General features: G+C 37.6%; 1 protein-coding gene across 7 annotated transcripts in view; it reads right to left on the reverse strand.

Annotated features, from left to right (window-relative positions):
- Nucleotides 1-5,232: 5,232 nt before the first annotated feature.
- LOC111046153 overlaps nt 5,233-23,862 on the reverse strand; it is a 95,830-nt gene continuing 77,200 nt past the window's right edge. For 6 of the 7 annotated variants that reach the window (XM_039428905.1, XM_039428907.1, XM_039428906.1 and 3 more), the window contains 10 exons: nt 22,116-22,265; nt 21,068-21,152; nt 18,250-18,386; nt 17,606-17,693; nt 16,761-16,900; nt 14,850-14,912; nt 13,503-13,574; nt 7,389-7,525; nt 6,281-6,327; nt 5,233-5,566 (listed from right to left, as the gene is read on the reverse strand). In XM_039428905.1, coding sequence (XP_039284839.1) covers nt 5,313-5,566; nt 6,281-6,327; nt 7,389-7,525; nt 13,503-13,574; nt 14,850-14,912; nt 16,761-16,900; nt 17,606-17,693; nt 18,250-18,386; nt 21,068-21,152; nt 22,116-22,265 — 1,173 coding nt within the window. In that variant the 3' untranslated portion in view covers nt 5,233-5,312. The remainder of the gene's footprint in view (nt 5,567-6,280; nt 6,328-7,388; nt 7,526-13,502; nt 13,575-14,849; nt 14,913-16,760; nt 16,901-17,605; nt 17,694-18,249; nt 18,387-21,067; nt 21,153-22,115; nt 22,266-23,862) is intronic. The other variant, XM_039428904.1, reaches the window with a different exon arrangement.

Genomic DNA, 23,862 nt, shown 5'->3' on the forward strand with positions numbered 1-23,862 from the left:
TCAGTGCTTTCTTGTAAAAATAAATAAAAATAAATTCCCCGTTTTAGTAAAATGATGATTTTATAGCTAAACGAGCGTAACCTGCGCTGCGCAAGGGTCTGTGAAAAGCAAAAAAAGATTCGATTCTAGTTCTATAGTTCCTTGCCGGAAATTTAAACTGTTATCCTGTGAAATTCACTTGACAACAATCGGGAAAATGATTGAGAGAATACAATAATTATTTATCATTTGTCAATAATTACTTGGAAAATCTTCATTGAAGTTGAAGACTCAGTTGGCTCAGCAAAAAAAAACTGTAGTTGGAATAAAACCCACAACATTTCATTCAATAATTGAATTATAATTGATAAAAATGGAAATGTGCCTATAAACATTCTCGGGTAAATTCGGCATCTTTATGCATATCATATAGTTGATCAGTTCCATAGTTCAGGCGTCAATCATGTATTTCCTATCACGTGCATGTTAATTTAATTCTTTATTTTATGAATAGTAGAGATGAAACTGTTTTGACAATGAAAAAAGCTTCAAGAAAAAAGTTGACCACAAAAGAGCTAATGGAACAAAGCATTGGTTGGGCTGAGTGGGTTTTGTAATTTGGATGTTGCCAAATCGTTGAAATCTATTCACGGGTTTCAATGATTATGCTAACTCTGTATTACTTACGTTATGATCTTAAATCATGATCATCTTCCCGTTCTTCGGTAGCCGCTCGGCCGAAAATGTCAAAAACATAGGTATATAAAATGGATAAATAAATAATTATTATTAGCACCCTTATTAAAATTTCTGGTCAGAAACAATCCCCAATATTCACACAACATATTTTCAAAGTTTCATGCCGTTCTGTCAAGTAGTTTTCGAGTCTATAGGCAACAAACACACAAACAGACATTCATTTTCATATATTATATATATATATATATATATATATATATATATATATTATATATATATATATGATATCAAAATGCAAGACTCCATTATAAACCTACGGTATTCACGAGGAGTATCAGATACTTTCTAATAGTTAGGTTTATTGTATAACTTGGAATTTAAATCTTGTGTTCGTATACAATGGATATAAAGTATAAGTTTTTAAAGAAATCAACATAATCAAATTATCTTAGATATCAAAGAATCGTCAACGAATCATAGCAGAATGGTAAGCAGAGATGATGAAATAAACAAAGCTATTGATATGATGGCGGAAAGGTTTATACAGTATTTTACTAATCACTCTCAGATCAAATAATTAGAAAGCACAGTTTTTACTGTTGAAATTGTCTCGGTAGTGTGTAACTATCTACTAACTAAACTATTACTGTTCATAAACTACTCTTAATTGAATTTAAATATATAAATTTGGGAGAGAAATAGTACTAGGAGTATCCTTAGTTTTTCTCTCCCATTCAGTGTTCTTGTAAAAATAAATGAAAATAAATTCCCCGTTCTAGTAAAATGATGATTTTATAGCTAAACGAGCGTAAACTGCGCTGCGCAAGGGTCTGTGAAAAGCAAAAAAAAAGATTCGATTCTAGTTCTATAGTTCCTTGCCGGAAATTGAAACTGTTATCCTGTGAAATTCACTTGACAACAATCGGGAAAATGATTGAGAGAATACAATAATTATTTATCATTTGTCAATAATTACTTAGAAAATCTTCATTGAAGTTGAAGACTCAGTTGGCTCAGCAAAAAAAAACTGTAGTTGGATTAAACCCACAACATTTCATTCAATAATTGAATTATAATAATTGATAAAAATGGAAATGAGCCTATAAACATTCTCGGTAAATTCAGCATCTTTATGCATATCATATAGTTGATCAGTTCCATAGTTCAGGCGTCAATCATGTATTTCCTATCACGTGCATGTTAATTTAATTCTTTATTTTTGATACTATTACAGATCATATAATTCTTTATTATATTAAAGAATTAAACAGATAATGTTTACTACTGTCATTTAGATAATAAATAATGATAATATCATGTGATCTGGCTGGCGCAGGTCACGTGTCACAGTTTAGGTAATAGGTTATGTAGATTATCTAATTGAGCTACTTTCCATCTTTCTCAGATAAAATTGTACTTCGAAATCACTCTGAAAAAGTAGAAGTCAATAAGCAGATTTTTTTCTTAGAGTGGGTTATTTTGGTGACTTAAAGAAATATCAAATTTTAGAAATGTTAAGCATTGAAACTCTCTGAACAATTCTAAAAAAATGCATGGTAAACTCCAGAGCACTTGTAATTTTTGCCGATTTTTTCATTTCCATCTTTTAGATTTTTTCAATTTTGGGTGAAATTTTGACTTTCAGAAAGAACATTACTTAGGTGATGGTGAGAAAAGCTTTATATATATCAAATTAGCATAGCGGCCCCATCGATCCAAATAATGAAAACTAGAAGAGCCCCTAGAAATACAGGGTTATTCTGTACGATGGACCCATCTTCAAAACTTAGTATTCATTAAAGTAAAAATGCAAAATGGACAATCTTTATACCAATGGAAAGAGAAAGTTTCAAAGTTTTTTTAATGCCTTGAAAGTGTTCAATGTGGCCTCCGGCTGCTGCACGGCAAACATCTACACGGTAGCCAAACTCGTCCTACACGTTTATTGCTTACTAGCAAGTAACCCGTGCTCCGCAAGGGTCTATTTTAAAATTTTACAAACTGAAAACTTATTATAAAATATTAGAAATTTGAAAAAAGGCCTATAACCATCCTCGGTTGATAAAGAATCTTTATGCAAAATTTCAAATCAATCAGTCCAGTAGTTCAGACGTGATGATGCGTCAAACATTATTTTCCTTATATATAATTTCCCGTACGTGTATGATAGATTACGCTACACGTCTCCGTTCGAAAATCAATGTCTTGTAACAACATTTCAACCTCCTCATAAAAAGCACACTCTCGGCCTACAACAATTATTGTTTATTGTTTTGGAAGGGACGGATTCAAGGATCCATAGGTTCAAAGAACCCCAAACGTCAACCGAAGCTTATTGTGTTCCCAAGTAGTATGTTAGTTAGGCAAACCAATACCTATGTCCTTTACAAGAACCAGGAGTTTTTCCCTATACTAACATTTCATTCATCACCTGGAGATTGCAATCCTTGTTGCAATCCAGTGTGATATGCTTGGCAGTCTCTTCAGGCTGATTAGTCCTCGTGATCTGCGTGAGTTCCACTCCTGACCTTCTTTGTAGGTCCTTCCGCCGAGGAAGGGGCGGCCAAGTTGCCTCTAGGGCGCCCGGCCACCCTTGACTCAGCCTCTTGACCCACATTTGTGCCTGTTTTTTCACCCATCACTGGCCTCTTGAGTTTTTCTTTTTTCCCCTCCGAAACTTCGCAGGGTCAAAAGCCTCACCTCTCCAAAGAAGTTTTGCCTAGGCCTACAACAATGTAGCCTATGCTGTATAGAACTTCATGTACGGTAGCATGAATGAAATTTGAACATTAATTCTAAGAAATCTAGAAGGAAAATTGAAATTTGGGCTTCGAGGTGCACGAAATTGATATCAAATCAATTTATTCCTCTTTATAAATACACATTACAAAAAATTATAGAAAGCATTAGAGGAAATTTTCTTCACATGGGCTATGATGCTTGTGTGCGAAGAAGAGCCCGAATCACTTAATATATTCATTTTAATTCAGAGGAGAAACTAACTAAAGAGAGAGAAAAAAATGAAAGAAGGGAAGAGAAGAGTGAAGAAAGAGAGAGTGAAAAGGAGACAGATAGAAAGAAGAAAGTACAAAATAGAAAAGTTTTAATTTCAGTCGAGGATCATCCATCAGGGCCGTCAGGCAAGCACATGCTAGAGACGGACATAGCAAATTGAAAACATATTATTATTTCCAAAAAACCTTTTAGAAATGGTAAACAGACCGCAATAACATCTCCGATGTTACTCTACTCTGTTGGAACAGCCAAGAGAGCAATATTTTCTTGTACGCTGCATTACTGTATGTGTTAAAGATTGACAACTGAACAGGCATGTTGCAACACAAGCGATGAGCAATATAATAGGGACATCGGGATGAGACCAGACTCATCAATCTAGGCATCCTTATGCTGCTAATGCTAGAGGCACGTATGAAATGGTCATGATTTGATACAATTATATTTAGACTTTCCTTTCTTTTATGCATATGCACAAGTAGTGCCTTGATAAAAAGCTGTCGAATATCCAAAACCTGAAACTCCATGAAAAGCTGATCAGTAGGATAACGTCTTGGATAGCCTGTCGCAGCCTTGATAACTTCCTTCTGCACAATCAGCAGAATATTTTTAGAATCTATGTGAGAAATTTGGAGATCTAAATCATTCCCGTTTTTCCGGTATGCAATCCACAAGTTGACATGTTTTGATGCGAACAAACACAGCCCTACTCTCTATTATTATATAGATTAAACAAACACACGTGGTCGGCCTGCGCTTTTTCATTTCAACGCACTTCCAGTTTGTAGAAATTGCTTAAACCAACGGCTAATGCTTTTTGCAGTTGGAGGTTCAATCCCAAATTTGGTACGAAATGCCCGTCGCACTACAATTTGCGACTCACTTTTGCAAACTCAATAACGCAAAAAACCGTGTGCTCAACTGGTAATCCCGTCCTGTCCCCAAACCTAAGGATTGGGGTACAGTTAAGATTTAATTCACGAAAACGTCGACAGCCCCAAAAGTAAGTCTTTAATCTGCACTAACCTTGGAACTGGCGAGGAAGTGGACTGTAGCTCGTGTGTAGAAGTTACTGCTGACGATATCCTGTCTTTATGCGTAGGCCTATATGATATTGTACATATATCACGAAACGAGACGAGGTAATTGCGTTCAGCTCGAACGCCACGGAACAGGAGAAACGGAACGAAACGATGTTGACTTCTCGAACACGCTTCTTGAAGTGCTGGGTTGAAAGATAAACGGGGGAGGATGAAGGAGGGGTGAGGGAGAGAGGTTATCTTGCCTCTTTGTGAGAGGGGGAAGGGGAGGAAAGCACAAACCAATCAACCTGCGATCAAGGCTGCCGATCCTCCGTGAATCCACCATCAACAGTCGCCATCTCACCCACAGTGGCACAGAATGGCGGCCTATTATTGCGGAACTCTACCAGCCAGTTATGGAACGAAACCATCATCAACCGCCACAAAATTTCAAACTTTCTCTTTCCATTGATATAAAGATTGTTCATGTGGGGATGGTTCTTTAGTAATACATGAATATTTAAAAATGGGTCCACCATTTAGAATAACCCTGTATTATAGAATAATAATTTACTAGACATTTTATTAAGGTACATGTTAGTCATTCAGTTGACACATTTTACAACTCACCAACTCAGGAGTATTGACATCGAATTCAGTGCATAACTGTATGATGCTCTGCACAAGTTCATCAGGCACATCCAACTCAATCGGTTCCTTGATAGGAGCAATTGCTTTCCTCTGCTTCAGACCATCAAACAAGTTTGCCAGAATAAGTTGCTTTAGAAGGAGGGATGCACATTTCGCCTTAGCTTCTGTTACTGTACTGCCGTTTGAAGATGCGCTGAAAGCTGAAAATTGATTTATATTATTTTCACACCATTATTCATTTTGTTTCTATGATTCCCGCATTTGCGCAAGGCCAGCATTTTCTTTAGCTCAGTGCAGTACGCAAAATGATTGATGTGCGGAAAGTAGTCACTTTGACCACGCTACTGAACTAAAAAAAACAACTGGAGGTAGCACTGATTGAGTGACCAGAAATTTTAAAATTGCATTTTTATATATTATTTGTCTCTATCTTGTTGCTAAACTAAAAGGTTATATAATGTACCGGACAACACCTTCCAAGACATAATCTATAAGATGTAGAAAAGTGATTAAATGATAATTAATATTGAGTGAGCGGAGTGTTGGAAATAATTTTGAACATTTTTTTCATTGAGTGGAATGTAGCCAAATTGATTAGTCAGAATAATTGCAAAAGGCTTTGTTTGACAATATTCGTTGTGGGATATAGCATAAAGAAATATTATAAACAAATTCCGTAAATCTTGAGTACATAATCAACAAGCGAATATTTGTCTTCATTCAAACATTATAAAATGGCATGTTCCATGTCTATGAGGTTTAATGACAAAAATAACTCAAATCATCATCTTATCCTTCATTAGATACTTATTCATCGCATTACTGTTTTTACTTAAAACAAACTTAGTAGAATATAATTCAAATTGAAAGGTATTTTTCAAAAGCTTGATCAAGTACATAAAAATACTACTCACATTTTCCTATCCTTCGGACATAGAATTGCATAGAAGCTACATGGCACCTGAAAGAATGAGAACTATTAAAATGATTCTATCACATTGAGTAAAAATATAAGAGGATTGACCAAACTGTAGAAAAAAATAAAACTAGAATTACAAATAGTATGTGATAAAATCCACGACCATCAGAGAGCATGTGTAGTACGTCCATATTTAATTTTCAACCAACAAAATTGAAATTCAGTCATGTAGTGAAAAGACACCAACATATCTCAATATCATCCTGGCATGCAACCTTACAAAATTGGATTGATGAAAAATAGTACGCTCGTACTATTGATATCCTCATTTTTCATATCAATAGTATCAACTATCATAAAAATATTTTTTGTAGTTTTTTCTTTAATGCATTTAGATCCATTTTTCTCCAAATCCATTTCAAAGCTTGATTATGATGTCCACTGTTGAAAAAATTAACACTTCTCTCACACACAGCACTTCTCACTGTTTCAGATGGACATTACATCCGTCGGTTCTTTCTACTACGAAGATTTTGTACGCCTTGCACCTCGCCTTTCCATGTAAGTTTTTGTTGTTTGATAGTATGTACTCTTGGATTTTTCAACAATTTAAATACACACTTTCTGTTTAAGCCTACTTGGCATTAAAGATTATAATGTGGTAAGCATCCATATTGAATGAAAATACGGGAAGTTGTGGAACTTATTCATCAATCTAATGAAAATTATGATTATTTTTGTATACGGAACATTCATGGATAATCAAAACCAGTTTCTCGTTGCTCCCAGCTCATATCACATCAGCGTCGATAACGCGTTACGTAAATTAATGCTCCAGACGTTCAACTACACAATATATACGAATTTTACTGCTATTATTATTTATAACAATATTATTACTCATGATATTTGTTGCTGTATATTAACTCATATAATTTCATGTATTTATTACGTCTTAAATATTATAAGCATTGCATGAATAAAAAAAAACACCTATATCTTGAGTTCATAAAGGATCGATTTCATTTAATAATGGAAGACGTTTTTTCATTTACCTACAAACAAACTAAATATGTTTATTCATATAGACTAGCATTACTCACCCTTCCGAACAATCAGGATCAGTTGAGAGAGTGTACTGGGCATTAATGTTATTTTCGTCAAAGAACTGTTGCAGTCCAGCCTCTTCTGAGCCAATCCAGTAACCAGGAGTGACATTGATGCACTGGCTTGAGTTCGCCTGGATCAAAGATTCAATAATTGTATTAGAATAATTCATTCCTAAATTAGCATGTGAGAAGATTCTTGATAAAAAAGGTACTTCGAGAGACAAATAAACCTGATATAACCAATATTATGTTTTTTCATCATTGGAGTATTCCTTCTGAGGATTATATACCACTAGGAACCTATGCATAGCTTAAGGGCTATGAAACGGATGACGGTAAGATAAGAGTGGACCTACAGTTTTAGGCCGGTTACAGAGCTCGACCGACCGTCAGTGCGTACGTCAGTCGCACTTGTCTTTTCCATAGATATTCCATGTATCCGTTCAGAGCAGGACTGACGGCACGCATGCGCACGGTCAGGACCATGCGTTTTATACAGCGTACGAAGACCATCGGTCGAGCTCGAGCGCATCCGTTCCATCGGTCGACTGACGCGCTAATGAAACAAATAGAAGCTTTCAGAGCTGTACTGATCAGTAGCCCGATCGCAACACAACCAATGTGCTGACACCTCTGCCCGACAATCAGCTGATATTGAATTGAATAGCATAATAAGTGAATTCAATTAATAGTATCATATTTGAATTAAGAGTTTTTCTATACATTTCTTGAATCATTTCTAAAATTTTTATTGGAAAACATATATTATTAATATTATCTACATTTATTTGATCCGTAGCTTAAAGTGACTGCAAGTATTCCCAATGGTGATACAAGCTCGAAATAACTCATCAAAATTTCTGATGGACATTCTGAGGTAGTTGAAAAATGTATCTTCACCCCAAGCAATGATGTATATAATGGTACTAAATTCCCTTTGAAATGCTCTTTGGGCGACCATCGGGTGAACTTGATATCTACGTTTTTAATCTTTCGTTTTCGAAGATAATAAGCTGCAATAACAATCTGTAAAGGCATCTATTTTAAGAGTCAGAAATACTGATGTATGGTCAGGATGGTGCATACGCACTGACGGTCGGTCGAGCTTTGAATGTGTAAAACTGATTCATCAAAGAGTATGGTGCTCTTTGGGCGACCATCGGGTGAACTTGATATCTACGTCTTTTAATCTTTCGTTTTCGAAGATAATAAGCTGCAATAACAATATGTAAATGCGTCCATTTTGTGAGTCAGAAAATGTGATGTATATACACTGACCGTCAGTCGAGCTCTGTAACCTGCCTTAGGTTTAGTTGAGGTTTAAGAGCATAAAGAATCCCATCAACTTGAGAAGAACTTCTAAAAATTGTTCAAAATAGATCCCTTCAATCCAATTTTGATATGGAGTATGATAGCTGAAAATATGTTAAAACATTAGCTTGAGTAGAAAGATACAGTAAAGCAAATGGGATAGTATTATTCAAAGATATAAACTTTATTGGCGCCTGCCAACGTGGGGCCACTCACTGTATGGAGATACAGTAACCCGTTACCACTGTCAAAACTTTTTTTTCAAACAAAATGTCAACCTAAATTTTCAACTAAATGTATGTCTTAAATTTTTCATCTAAATGTATGTCTTGAATTTTTCACACAAAAAATTCAAACTTATTTTCTTTCAACAAAATGTGTCTCTGAATCTTTCAATTCAGAATACCTGTCTGGGAACAGGCAATTTCCCAGTGGCGCCCATAACACCTGAACATGGTAGCGACTAGAACCGGAGCCGGAGACAGTGGAGATACGACCACCGAAGATTCGATGCAGTCAACCAGCCAACACACCGAGTCTACATTCGCCGGCTGGCCTGCACAGACCACCGGTCAAACCGACAGCAGCACGACGCAGCCGCCCGCTTCCACCAGTGAAACCGGGGCAACGCAGCCATCCGCCTTCACCAGCGAGCCCGCTCGACCAACCACCCTGCAACCCAGCGCGCTGACCGTCAACCTGCCTGCTCCACCGTCAACCTCTAGTCACGCCACTACCGCAACCAGCAACATGGCCAACTTACCGGCTCCAGCCGTCAGCTACACCGGCAACCTCAGCCAGCTGACCAGCATAGCGACCCTGCTACCGTTCTTCCGCGGCAAGCTCCATGAAGACCCCATCACCTTCATGCGACAGTGCACCGAGCTGCTACAGGGTCACCACATTCCCAGCTATACCTGGGTCATGCTTCTAAAAGCGCAACTACAAGACGACGCCGCCGCCTGGTGGAGAGACTACGGAGAATTCGTCACCACCTGGGAACAGTTCCGTGACCGACTTCAGGCCCGTTTCTCGGGAGCCCATAAAATCGCAGCCGCTCACACGGAATTTTATGGCACCACCCACAAACCGAACCAGCCAGTGGAGCGATTCATCCGTCAGAAGCTCCAACTACAGCAGCGCTTAGGAACCAACCTGGCTGAAGACGAGGTGATCGCCCTGCTCATCGGTCAGCTGAGTTCCGAGCTTCGCACCCTAGTTCGAGCTGCTCGTCCCACGAACTATGAAGAGCTGATCATGATCGCCAACGACCTGGAAACCGACCTCAACAGTCGACCAAAATATAAGCCGCCTCAACCTACGGCACCCGCAGGGCCACCCCATCGAGAGCCGCCGCCGAGGTTCAACTACAACCAGCTTCCTCAGTGTCATTACTGCCCGGCCAAGCATTTTCATCGCGACTGCCCAGAACTCGCGAAGAAACGGCAGGGAAACGGCGATACTGGAGAGACCCACCACCAGAAAGAAACTGCGAGAATTTCTCGGAGTAGTCGGCTGGCTACGAGAATTTTTACCCAACGCCGCTGACGTTTGTGCGCCTCTGTCTGAGCTACTTAGCACGAAGACGCGATGGAAATGGTCACCAACAGAAGAGACAGCTTTCCGCCGCCTACAAGCATTGACCGCCAACATCCAACCACTCTGTCGACCAGATTTCTCCAAGACCTTCATCCTACAGACAGACGCCAGCAAGGTCGGTATAGGGGCTGTCCTATACCAAGAAATCAACAATGACCGTAAGGTGATCGCATACGCCAGTGCCAAGCTGAACCACACGGAACAACAGTATCACAGTAACGAACAAGAGTGCCTTGCGGTTGTCTGGGCAATAAAGCGATATCGCCCTTACCTGGAAGGCAGGCCATTCATACTCCGTACCGACAATAAGGTGATTACCTGGTTACAAACTGCAAAGGACAGCCGCGCCAAACTCACTCGATGGGCCCTGCTCCTACAAGAATTTGACTTCACCCTAGAACACTGCCCGGGTAAAGAGAATCAGTTCGCCGACGCACTGTCACGGCAACCCGACAACGAAAAAGTTGAGGAGACCAGTCAACAACTAGAACGAACCATGCCTCCCGACATCCTGCCAGTCACCAGTGAACCCGCTACGCTAGCAAGCATCGCAACCGAAACTGAACTGTTAGAAGAGATTCGGAAAGCACAGGCCACAGACGACCAGATCAACGCGCAGGTGCAACGATGGATGGAGATCGAACCCCGACCGTTGGAGGATCAACCGGGAACTGATCAAGTATTCCTCACCAGTTACCGCCTACACAACCGACTCTGGGAGAAGAAGACACGCGACGGTTGGCGAATAGTCATACCGCCCAACTTTCGCACCCGGCTACTGTTCCGCTATCACGACGATGATCTAATGGGACATCCAGGCTACGCCGAAACCTACCGAAACATCGCTACATACTACACTTGGCCCCGTATGAAGGCGCAGATAACCGCGTACGTACAAAATTGCCTGCTGTGTAGCTGCTCAAAAGCGTACAACCGGAATCACGAACCTACGCAACGACCGCGACGGTCTACTAGACCATGGGAAACCGTATGTCTCGATCTGATGGGCCCCTACCCACTCTCCAAGCGAAGAAATCGATTCATATTGGTCATCACTGATTCTTTCTCCAGGTGGATAGAAGCCTACCCGCTGCCTCACGGCGACGCCAACACGATTGGCCGCACGATGGATACGCACCTGTTTCCCAGATGGGGATACCCAAAAATCCTACTCTCCGACAATGGCACTCAGTTTACGGGGAAACTATGGAACGAACTCTGCCTCAAATGGGGAGTCTTACACTACACCACGCCAATTTATCACCCCCGAGCCAACCCTACCGAGAGAAGGAACCAGGAACTCAAGAAGGGACTACGGATCCGCCTACAAGAACAACACCAAGAATGGGAGAACCAACTACCATCCGTGCTATTCACCCTGCGAAATCGACAGAACACGGCAACAAGATACAGCCCCAGTCAAATCCTGTTTGGCCAAACCCTTCCACGGCCAGGGGAATGGAGCCACTGGCCCGAAAATCAACTCGAACCGCACAAAGACCATATTAACCAGCGTCTACACACGCTAACCGCAATCCAACGCGAAGCCGTGTTGAACCAAGAAAATTATCTCAATAGGAAGGGAGACCCGATAGCCGAGACACAGCCTCGTTACCAGATCGGCGACCAGGTGCTCACACGGAATCATCAACTCTCAAACAAGGCTCAGAAATTCCACGCGGGCCTAGCACCCAGATGGAAGGGACCATATACGGTCGCCCACAACCAAGGAGCTGTCTACTGGATCACCCGTGACAACGAGACCATCAAGGTGTACGAGACTCAACTACGCCCGGCTCCAACCACCGACCAGCAACATCTCTTGGAATAACAACCCACCTGTTGGGGGAGACCCTTCTGGTCTTATTTCTGTAATTATTGACCACAACCCACCTGTTGGGGGAGACCCTTCTGGTCTCACTTCTGTAAAATTATCGCCCAATGGCACTTTTGTATATTTTGTAAACATTGTATCTTGTTTTTTGCAATCAATAAATTCTCGCCGTGGCTACCTCAAACGGGGGGGGGGGGAATTGATACCTCCCTCGCGTTCGCTACCTTTCAGCCTGCCGCTCTGCTCTGCTCCCCACGCCACGCATCAACCAAATGAGTGGTTGACCCACCCGCCACCAGGGTGCGCCTCAGTCGCCGCCACCCGTTCCTGCGTTTCTATTGGCCGAGCACCGCCGGCCAATAGCAGCGCAGGTGAACTCGGGGACTGTGAATAAAAGGGGGCTACTCAGCTACCCTCGATAGCACTTGCTCACTAGCAGCCTTCCACTGAAGAGCCAGAAGAGACCACCAGCCGAGACCACTACCAGAGACCACTACCAGCCGAGACCACTACCGAGACCAGGAGCAGAGCAGCGAGCAGGCCAATGAGGGAACCACGGCGAGACTAACCGCAACCTGAGGTGTCTTCCTTGTCTACTACCCAGCCGATGCCTAGGAGGAACCGAGCCGGCCGCCGAATCCAGAAGAGGAGGGCCCTACGTCGGCTTCGCCAGGTGGAGGAGAGGCTGAGGCTGTACACCGCCGCGCCAGCTGCGCCCCAAGACTTAGCGCCCCAGCCTAACAACTGGCGCGCGGTTCTGGATGCGCGGGTTGGGTGCCGAACCGACATCGGAGTGTGTGCAGCGGAAGCCTACGACCCTGCCTGCCCGGGGTTTGACCGAAGGCCCCTTCTAAACGAGGAAGTGGTCGAGGAGGTCCTCCCGGCGGAGATTCGGCACGACCTCTGGCTAGTAGATCACCCGGTCAGCCCTCTCCGTAGCCCGGGTAAACCAGAGTGGAGACTGCGAACCATTGACTTGAGCCCCTGCCGGCCTGCTCTCGCACCAGACGGACCTGCCCGGGACCCTCGCGCGGCGTGGTATCGCGCCAGTCGACGACTACTAAACATCTAGCCTGCCTTGGTCCCTTTTAGGGCCACCAGCAACAATCTTGGTCCCTTTTCAGGGCCACCAGCAACAAACTTGGTCCCTTTTCAGGGCCACCAAAAGCCATTTTTTCAGACAGTGGTAACAAACCCCTCGCTCGACCCGACTGACTAGCCCAATTGATGAACGAGCCACACCTTCCGCCATATCAACTTTGACATTAATAAATTCTTGGAAAATGAGTCAGTCACTACATGATTTTTCTCTTCAACATTTTGGTTGGAATACTATTGAATAAATAGATAATATTGCTACTTACTTTTTTGAACAAGTGAGTGATGCTTGATAAATCTATTTTTGGCAAGGTGTTGGCTCCCTCATTCAATTGAACCTGAAAAAAAATTTTTTTAATATGTAACTAGGTGATAGAAGTTATACTAATTGAACGAATTTAGCGAGTTCTAAGATCAGGCTCAAGGATTTTTGCTTTAGTATGTTTGGCGGTAACTATCGATTGGCCATTGGAAAGAAAACACTGAACCTTGATAATTGTTAATATATAAAATAATTTGTTTCAAACTGTCATCATTTGTTGAATTGGAAACATTCATGTCATTCATGTAGAATGCTGACAGCTAGAAGTGAATCTTCCTATACTTTTATCACCTCTATTTTAAAAAATATATAATACCTATTTGAATATATATAATTTGAAGTCTGATTAATTATTTAATACAATTTATTTATCAACAGAGCCACAAATCGAAATATTAAACAATAATATATGATTGGGAGAAGACAAAGGCAGGAATATGGTAATAAAATTAGAAAAAATTGTAAACCTTTGTGAAGAACTTATTTCACAAGTATAGCTACATTTTTCGCTTTTCATGTACTCACAGTAATCAATATTAAAAATATGTTAATCAGAATATGATTCGTAAATGAATACCGTGTTATAGCACTACCTCCGTAAACAGTTTACGGAGGAACGGTAGTGGTTATAGCCTATTAGACTACATTCTCCAAGAGACTATTTTATGCACAAATAACTTGTTTTGCTCTTGTTTGACTAAGCTATAAATTAGTTGTCAATGTCCTCAAATTTGTTGAAAAACTCACTACCTACTAATATCAGGACCGGTGAATTCACCAGTATTATACACGATAATTTATATTAAGAACTCAATTTAAATCAATATCAACTACTAAATTTACTTTAACCGTAAGATCAAATAGATTCAAGTTTGAATATTTCGCACCCAATAGTTATTATTAGTATTACTATTTTATTATATAGGTTGATTGGCAGGTAACACCATTTCATGACAAAAAATAATTTATGTGTGGATAATTCTTCACAGCTTCAACTTTTGCAGGGTCTGGTTTCACTCCATCTGAAGTTACTAGGTGTCCCAAATATTGCTTTGCAAAGTCGCATTTCTCTAAATTCACCTTTATATTTGCCCTTTCAAATATTTTTAGTACATTTTCTAGTCTTTTTGCATGTTTTTACTAAACATTATTACATCATACAGGTAAACTAAGCATTCAATTCCTTTTATCTAAATTTTTATCTATTTTTTCCTTTTAATTGTAAATTATCGTCTAGTATTTGACTTGTTCAAAAAATGCCTGATAATTATAAAAATATAAATCTATTTACCTTTTCTTCAAGAATGTCCACGTCACTATCACAGCCATCATCAACTGCTTCGTGGGATTCCTGCTAGGAAAATTGAACAGTAAAATATTAGAAGCATATAAACATATTTATTAGAAGCATATATTAAATAAACGAGGACAGTTAGAAAAGTTTTTGATCAAACGATGGCGACGACAGCTCTCTTGAACAAGAACTGGTGTATCTTATTGGTTATATTTCAATAGTTACTCAATTAAATTTTAGTTTTTTTGGGCACGTAATATTTTTTCCAGTTGTTTTAGTAAATCGATGTCCGGTGCTGCTTCTACTCACATCAAACCACAAATTGTTCAATTCCAACTCTTCTGGCGCAATTAAGGAGCAAATAATCTGAGTTCGGGCACCAATCTATCACTTCAGATATTTCAATAATTATCAATGATTTCAGATATGAAAAATCAGTGGAATGTTAGAGTTGGAATTAAACAAGTTTTGATATGATGTAAGCTAATGCGGCACCCAACATTCGGCTTCGACATACTCTAACATATATACGAGGGTCATTTTTTCAACCGATAACTATCATAAGACATAACAAGGGGTAGGGGGCGATTTTCGCAGACCTGAAAAGCCTGTCCTCCTCACAAAATGCTCTATGAACAGTGCGTCAAGATCGTCAATTATTGTCGAGTTATTGACCCGTGAACATGGCCGCCTCAATTAAGTCTCCCAAGAGCTAGTTGCGTTGTGTTACTTGCAAGCAAAATGCAATAGTTCAGCAAACATCTACCGAAAATGAGCCGAATGTTTTATGAGTGATGATGTGCATGAATCAAGTCGGAAATTTAGATATGCTAGTTGAATTTACTTATTTAACTTTGTAAGCAATGACAACTCAAAGTGCTGTTGCAATCAAACGGCTTCTTCGGCAATTCAAATGGAATATTGTTATCACCTGTCATAAAAACATGACTTGGCCACTAGAAACTTATATACTAAGCTCAAGACATAACTTGAAGAGTAGCCATTCGAAACTATAGAGGAGCTCCAAAACAACGGCATACTTCAACTCATTTTGCGGCAACAGTTAATAAACAGGATTTTGGAAGGCTGGTCCACTGACATGACAAATACCTCAACGGCAATTATGTTGGAGAGTGACCATAAGTGTATGTAAGTTCTAGTAATCACATTATTAGTTATATGCATTCCTCTCTTATATATGGTAAATCGGAGGTTGAAAACTGACGACCCTCGTACTAGGCGTAACTAATGGCTGAATTATTAGTAACATATTATAATATGACCAAGAAGATAATATTTACAGGATCTTCATGATTCTGCCCTAATAACTAAAAAAATCATAGTATAAGTAACAAAATTATTTTTCAATATTATTATTGAAAACAATTTCACAAAAATGTTTTTCCACAGTAATGAAGTGAATACTAATTAAAACAAGTCGTTTAGAAAAGTAAATGAAATCGGCTGCTAAGCTGAGGCCGTTAAAAATATCAGAATACGAATATCAATAAACGGAATATCAAACAATATTAAGAAAAACAATGTTGATTTGGCTAATAACCGAAAATAAACTTGAAATACACTTGGCGGTAACTCTCAACATTTTGTCATCAATGTCAAAATGTGAGGCTCGATTTTTATTTATATAGATAAATGCTATCAATTGTGAGTTCAATCCTGACAATAATGAATAGTTTTAAAAGCTGAAAAATTTGATCTCATAAAATAATAAAATTAAAGTAATAGTTGTGAAGTATCTAGTTTTTGATATTTAAAAATTCATGAATTTGTTGTTTAAATTGGAATAAGAAAAGTTTTGAGCTTGAGCATGTTGGTCCTTTTCCGCAAGTGTTCGATTGTACTCAATGTAATAAATTAATGGAATTCCATCAAATTAAACTGTCTTACCTGTCGCATCCCTTCTGCCATCAAATGATCCAAGAAAACTTGAGCAGCTGTGTCCTCAGCATCTTTTCTCATCCGTTCTATTCCGGTGCCAACAAAATCAAACGACTGTACCCTTACCACGCATTTTGTTTTTCTCGGTACTAAACATATAAAATTATTTCAAAATATTATTGATGATGAAATACAACAATCACAGAATCAGAAAAGTTTAGTTCAATCTAGTGAAAGTCCTGGTATAAACTAACTTTAATAAGTGACATTGGAGTGGTAAAAGAACAAATAATGGAGCATTCTATTAACAAATTATTAATGAACGATATAAAAGAAAAAATTGTATGATTGTGAGAAACTCAATTACAGAGTAGATTTTAATAGTTGTTCTAGGACTGATTAAACAGTTAAGTTTATTATCTTGAACTAGCTGAGACGACCAAGGCGTTCCACCCCAAGGTCGAAAATTCTTGTATACTAGTACATACAATATTATCAATACTAGTATTTATTATAATTATATAATAATATACCTTCATTGTATTATCAATAATCTCATCATCACTTAGGCTTAAAATACTTCTAGAAAGTCTTTGTAAAATAATAAATAAATTTATAGACCTTGTTCCACCCTTCAGTCTGCTGGCGCTACCTGGTCGTGGGTTCAAATCCCGCCGGTAGTCATTCACGTTTGATCATCTCATCAATCACCCATGCACTTTTCATTACCCAATCACAAGCTAAAAGCTCATGTGAAATCATATGCAATAATAAAAAGAACTAAAATTATTGTAAATAATGACCGATCAAGTTGAAGTCAATAGGGGTGAATATCAATTTTCAAAGCAATTCACCTGTAGTTGTCTTATTGCAGAACATTTTCAATCCTTGCATGGTGCACCAATCACGCAGTACTACTGAAGCTTTCTGATTGCCCGAAACCTTGGAAGAACAACGAAAATAAGAATTATTTTCTGTAAATGTCAATTATGAGAACATATAGAGTTCAATAAACAAAGTTCAAAAGCCAATCATAATATATCGAATTCGACATTATTTATTCGCAAGATTCGCATTACACCTGAATAGAATGGAATAATCTCAACAATACAAGGAAATCGATTAAAATTAAGTAATTTTGATTCAACTTCAAAAGAAAGTGGAAACTTCGAAAAAGATTTCATACCTATTGATTAAAAATAATTATTAGTTAAACTTCCTCATTAATAGTTAATAGCTGTCAAATAATAGAATGTGTTTCTAATAGATGTACGTTAACAAATATACGTACATCATTCTACTTAGTATCAAGTGATGCTGAGTATCATAAAGTGTCTACAAACTACTAAATATCTACAAACTAGAATGTTTGCACTCTCAATGAAGGGTGTATATAATAAGGTCACAGACCAGGAAATATCCCATAATTATCCTATTAGTGTTTCCAAGATAATTTTAGAGTCTATCTCTGTAATGAGAATATAAAGTTGGTATTTACCTGAGGTTTACATTCTTTTGGCAAATGGTTGATGAAGTCTTGACAAGCCCTTTGATTAGCTACACCGCTTGAGCCATTTCCGGTTCCGATATATTCATACGGTGGTACTTTTACTTGGATATGATATCCAGCCATGTCTGTAGAGGAGTGCGAAGAAAACATTACATTTAAAGAATATTCAGAAGCTAGAAAAGTAAAAAAATCAGTAAAGCATTCACAAATTTCTGAACCACATCTCATTTTTGTATTTGGAAAAATTATAAAGTTTATTGGTGGTTTATCAATCAAACCGATAACAAACCTTAGGCCGGCCATTAATGTTACTACATGTCTAAACAGAGTTTTGTGTCTTCAGCAAATGGCTTGCCTTCCAGTGAAAAAATTTTGAGGTTAGGTTTTTCTGTATTCTTTGTTGTTCATTTTTTCGCTGCTCTATTCGTGATTAAACTATTTTTGTATCATTTTTTTGTAATTTCCCAGTGGTTTATTTATAAATATTGAAAAAATTCAAGTTTCCAAAATAAATTAATAAGCTTCATTCAAATTCACTAATTATATAGAATGCTCCACAATGATCTACCTGGAAAAACGATTTAAATTTCACAATAGTTCCCTTTGAACGCTCATGGAATTAACAAAACATATAAAAAATGTTAGTAGATAGTCGGAAAGTGAAATACATTTCCAGGAGTCTTCCATGAACTTGGTTGCATATGTCATACATGACATCAAAACCTATTCAATTTTTGAAATATTATTTTGTGAATTGGAAATCTGGTCGCGGATTTGATTATTAAATGAAATTGATAAAGCGAGAAGATCTCCAATGTACAAAGATGAAACTTGTGTTTTATCAGGTTGCGTGAAGGCAATATTATGGGTTTTAGCTCCATGCAATACAAACAAGAGTGAGTTGACTTTTGGTCAGTGAATCAAGGCTGCATGTGTTTTTCACATAAATAGATTTTGAATTTTTCTTCGGAGGCCCGTATTCTTTGAACCGTTTGTGAAGTTAGTTGCTGAGTTAAGGCATTGGTTACCTGAAGGATTCTGTCTTGAGAATTCAATTATTATAGGCTGTCACAGTTCGGGCAGTTTAAACCTACATAATTGCGTTTTCAGGATCTGAATCTTGAAGGGAAGGCTAGTGTTTTGATTCATCAGCTGGCATAAGAAGGTATTTTTTTATATATTTTTTTATTTAAAGTCGGGAGTGGTTTAACCGGACCCTGAGGATTCAGGCCAAGGGACAATTTTTTAAGGTAAAGTAAGATAATAGTTAATTGTATTTTTTCTATTTTTCAGACCCATAATTCTAAATAATAAATTTGTTTGTTTTTTCAAAACCTGTCATTGCACTTTTTTTCTCTCTCTCTCATTCCCACCATCCTGATTACATAATTGGTGGAGGCTCAAGGGTTTTTAATCCAGCTTTTAAAATTTGGACTTTTCCGGTTACCTCAGTGAAGATTCAATTTTTGTGGTTTTCATTTGTTGTTGTATTTTATCTTATCATTTATATTTATATTATGGAATGAGTGCAGTGGTAGATCTTAGGAATATTCGTACAAAAGAATTGAATCTTAAAGAAGCGTTGTCCATAGCTCAGCAATATAGATTGTTCCCCCAAATGCGGATTTAGATTTTTTGAGATCTCATATTAGGATCTTGAAATTGTCGTTTTTCAACCTGAACAGCATTTACTTAGTCAAGAGAAAGCTGTGAATCATATAATAGAAGGGGTCAGGTTATCGAACGAATTAGCGTTACAGCATCCCAATCTTGCCTTTTTAGAGCAGACTTTGAGAAGAAAATTCACTCTGGATTCCTCAGAAGTTAGTAAAAGTAAACAATCTATATCTGGAGACGAGGATTCAAATATTCTTAATAAAACTTTTATTGAAAAAAAGATAGTGCGGTTCAGACAGACGTTATTATAAAATCGGATACAGTTGGTTCATTTGAAACATTGAATATGGCTGATAAAAAGCGACCTTTCTTAGCTCCACGGATATGTGGATGAAGAAATCGGAGGATGTTATAGATTTTTTTTTGTTCATTTTGGAAGAGTTTCAAATGCAAATTCGTGGGATGAAAAGGATAAATTACTATATCTTCCATTTTACTTAGAAGGCAGTCCTTTGAAATATTTAGATATGATCCAACTCTCGTTGACGGAAGCGAATAGATGGGATTATAAAAATGATCGATCTGAGCTCGTTACTTTACTGTGAGTAATGTCCGGCTGATCCAGTGGAAAAGGCTAGACTTTCGTTTCGTTTTATAATACAGTTATTCTGTCACAGATCGGGCAGTTTAAAAATAATTGTATAATTAAGGGAGACGGGTTCTGAGCCTATTCATTGGTTCAGTTAATTTTTGTTCTTTTAAAATACTAACTGTAAAGTCGCGATTAAACCAGTGGATGCCAAAGGGGGAAGCCATATTCAAAAGGTAGGTGACTACTGGATAAGATCATTGTTCTTAATTTTCATAACCACAAAGATTGAGCAGCAGCGAGTTGTTTTTCCCCATTAAATTCAACTTTAATATTGTGTTTGTATTCATATTTATATTTTCCTTTTTTGGAATAGAGAAAAATTAATATTTATTTTCAACCATGTAAACCGAAAGATACCAATTAAATAACGTTCTAGTATTTCTGTTCTCTTTTGTTATCATAGTTCTTTACCTGGCTTACATAATTAAACCGCTACAGAAAGATAATCTTTCAAAAGAGAATTACAATAACAATTTTATCACAGGATACGTAAGTCTAGCGTTGGATCATTATTTACATTCTAGTTAAATTACTTACTTAGTACTCCGCATTCATAATTCACTGTCAATCCATTCTTCTTACACCAATCATCAAGTATCGCTTTTGGTTTCGATTTGGCAGGCTAAAAACAAAATATTGAATTATAGCAGTTATTTGAGAAACTCATGCACTTTCTGAAACAATAATAGGAGAATGCATCACATAGATATAATTTTCTCACAGTCGTATCAGGAAGAATCGCTAAAGATACTAATAAATTATATGTTATCAGATATTCAAACTTCTTTGGCAAATGTTTTTGAACAAGCGTTAGCGAGTTCTCAATTATGACTTACTGAAAGCCAAAGTCATTGTCCGTCTGTTTGTATGTTCTACAAAAACTTTATAATAATTTTGGATTCATATGAGAGACAAAGATGTTGAAGCGACAGAGTAATTTTTCATTTCAAATAGGATCCCCAATGAAACCTGTCAAATTATTCTTGTTAGAGAAATATTCTGCTGTTTCCAAGATTTTCATCAACTCTGTATAATTAAAAGTTGCGGGTTTCAAAGATTACAATACAACAGTTCTTGAGCGAGTTCTCCAACCCAGGGGGTCACTAGTTATTTCTATTATGTCATATTGTGTTATTGAATACCATAAAATAAATACTCATTTTTAAAGAGTTGGGAAAGGTAAATTATACACTAAATATAGTTACAATGGCAGTATTTGATTAATATTGGTGTAGCTTTACTTGTCTATCATTCGACAACGCAGATAGCGCTATTCTTTTCTAACTCTGCAATGTTGCCAGATCATTTTTAAACAATGTACAAATAAAATCAATCAACCAAATATTGAATCTCGATCACGAAAACTTATCACTTAATCATTGAGAAATATATTTTTTTATGAATTAAATACAATTTATTATTTTAAATTAGAATGAAAATTTAATATTACATAAGATATACCGGTAGATACATAGCCATCACGGAATTTCAATCATCTACTAGGATGAATATATATTTCCTTATCAATCCACACCATATATTCTTCAATTGCTATCTGAAGAGAGTTACAAAATGGGTATATTACCGTATATGACACAGCACTAGAGGAAGTTTTCTTATTTTCCTGAAGTTTGAAGTCAATTTTTGAACCCTTTTTATAATAACGGCTTGTTATATGTGGAGTGAACTGGAGTTTTTTCAGTATTCTTGCTTCCGTTGGTGTCAAATCAATATTCTAAAACAAAAATAAAAGATACATTTATGTCAAGAAAATGTAATGAATATAATGGAATATATATCACATTCTGGTTTTTTTGAACAGAACAGGTTTGCGTTCTAAAAACAGTTGAAACGAAAGACCAGGGATTAGTCCGGGCGCAAATGACATGAAAAAGACACTCGGTGGTCATTTTCGGGTAACAGTCATGGAAGATGTATTAGTTTCTTCGCTAGGTCTAGCATAATTTCAATTTCTCATTATGCTGGAACTAACGAAGAAATTGAGACATCTTCCACAGCTGATACCCAAAAATGACCACGGAATGACATTTGCGCCCGGACTAGATTCTATTAAGTGATTTATAGTGATCAGGAGTCTAAAATTCAGAAGTAGGCTATCATCTTAATAAATGTTCTTTTAAATGAGTGTATATTGTGACGGAGACATATAATTGATAGAAGCATCCCATTCAATAATTCTGCTCATATCATCCAAAGGATAGGCAACATTAAGTCTGTACTTGTGTGCGTATAAAAGTGATGACTGATAGCAGCTGTAGATTATTAATGGACTCGAAAATATCAATTCACAATGCTTTTATTCACACTGAATCGTGTTTTGAGATTATTCAGTACAGAATACATTTCCTTTTCTCTGAGCCGGACTGCGGCGTTTGGGAGCCTCTGAAATAATAGTTTGTCTGAAAAGATGTTTTCAAGTAGCACGGTCGATTCAAGGTCAGGAAGCAGTGTGCAATCTTTCATTTTTTTTAATCTACAATAGAATTGAATAAAATTTGAGTCCACGGCGGCAGGGTGAGGAGCAATGCAACGTTGCAACACTGGAAGACCTATAGCAACTGCTTCCATCTGTCACTGGCAAAATCATAAGCAGCAATCAAGGGTGCAGGTGAATCCCAATTCAAATAGCCTATTCAATTTTTATATAATAATAGCTGGTTTAACCACTACCTCTGTAAACAAAGCCATAGTGCATGACAGGTAGTTGATGGTAACGTCAGCACAGGTAGGGCTCCTACACTAATGAAAACACTAGCTGATATAGATCAGCTGGAATCAACAAAATTTTATAGGAGCCCTACCTGTGCTGACGTCACCAGAATGCTGCACTATGACTTTGTTTACGGTGGTAGTGGTTTAACCCGCTAAATTTGTTACAACTATTAAAATAGGAATTAATTGATTGATAAGAATGGAAACAGGACCTTAACATCCTCGGTTAACTCAAGATTTTTATGCAAAATTTCAAGTTAATCAGTCCATTAGTTCACAATTATTGATGATGCGTCAAAAATGTATTTCGAATTCCATACCATGTTTATTCCCATTCATTCCTTTGTAATATTATATATTCAATATTCTTCCGAAACTAACAAAAATTACATAATAAAAATATAGAGGATCCATCAAAAAATATTCATCTACTGGAATGAATACGAGTATAAGAATTTATAAAATAAGTAATACTTTAAACAAGTAATACAAATTATCATTCTGTTTCTATATCACTATATCTGTGTTTGCACCTCTCAGAATTCTTAACTAAGTATCAGTAGATAATCAGTAGATAACTGTGATGATTTTATTCTATT

The sequence above is a fragment of the Nilaparvata lugens genome, chromosome 5 (genome assembly GCF_014356525.2).
Source record: "Nilaparvata lugens isolate BPH chromosome 5, ASM1435652v1, whole genome shotgun sequence".
NCBI classification, from domain to species: Eukaryota; Metazoa; Arthropoda; class Insecta; order Hemiptera; family Delphacidae; genus Nilaparvata; species Nilaparvata lugens.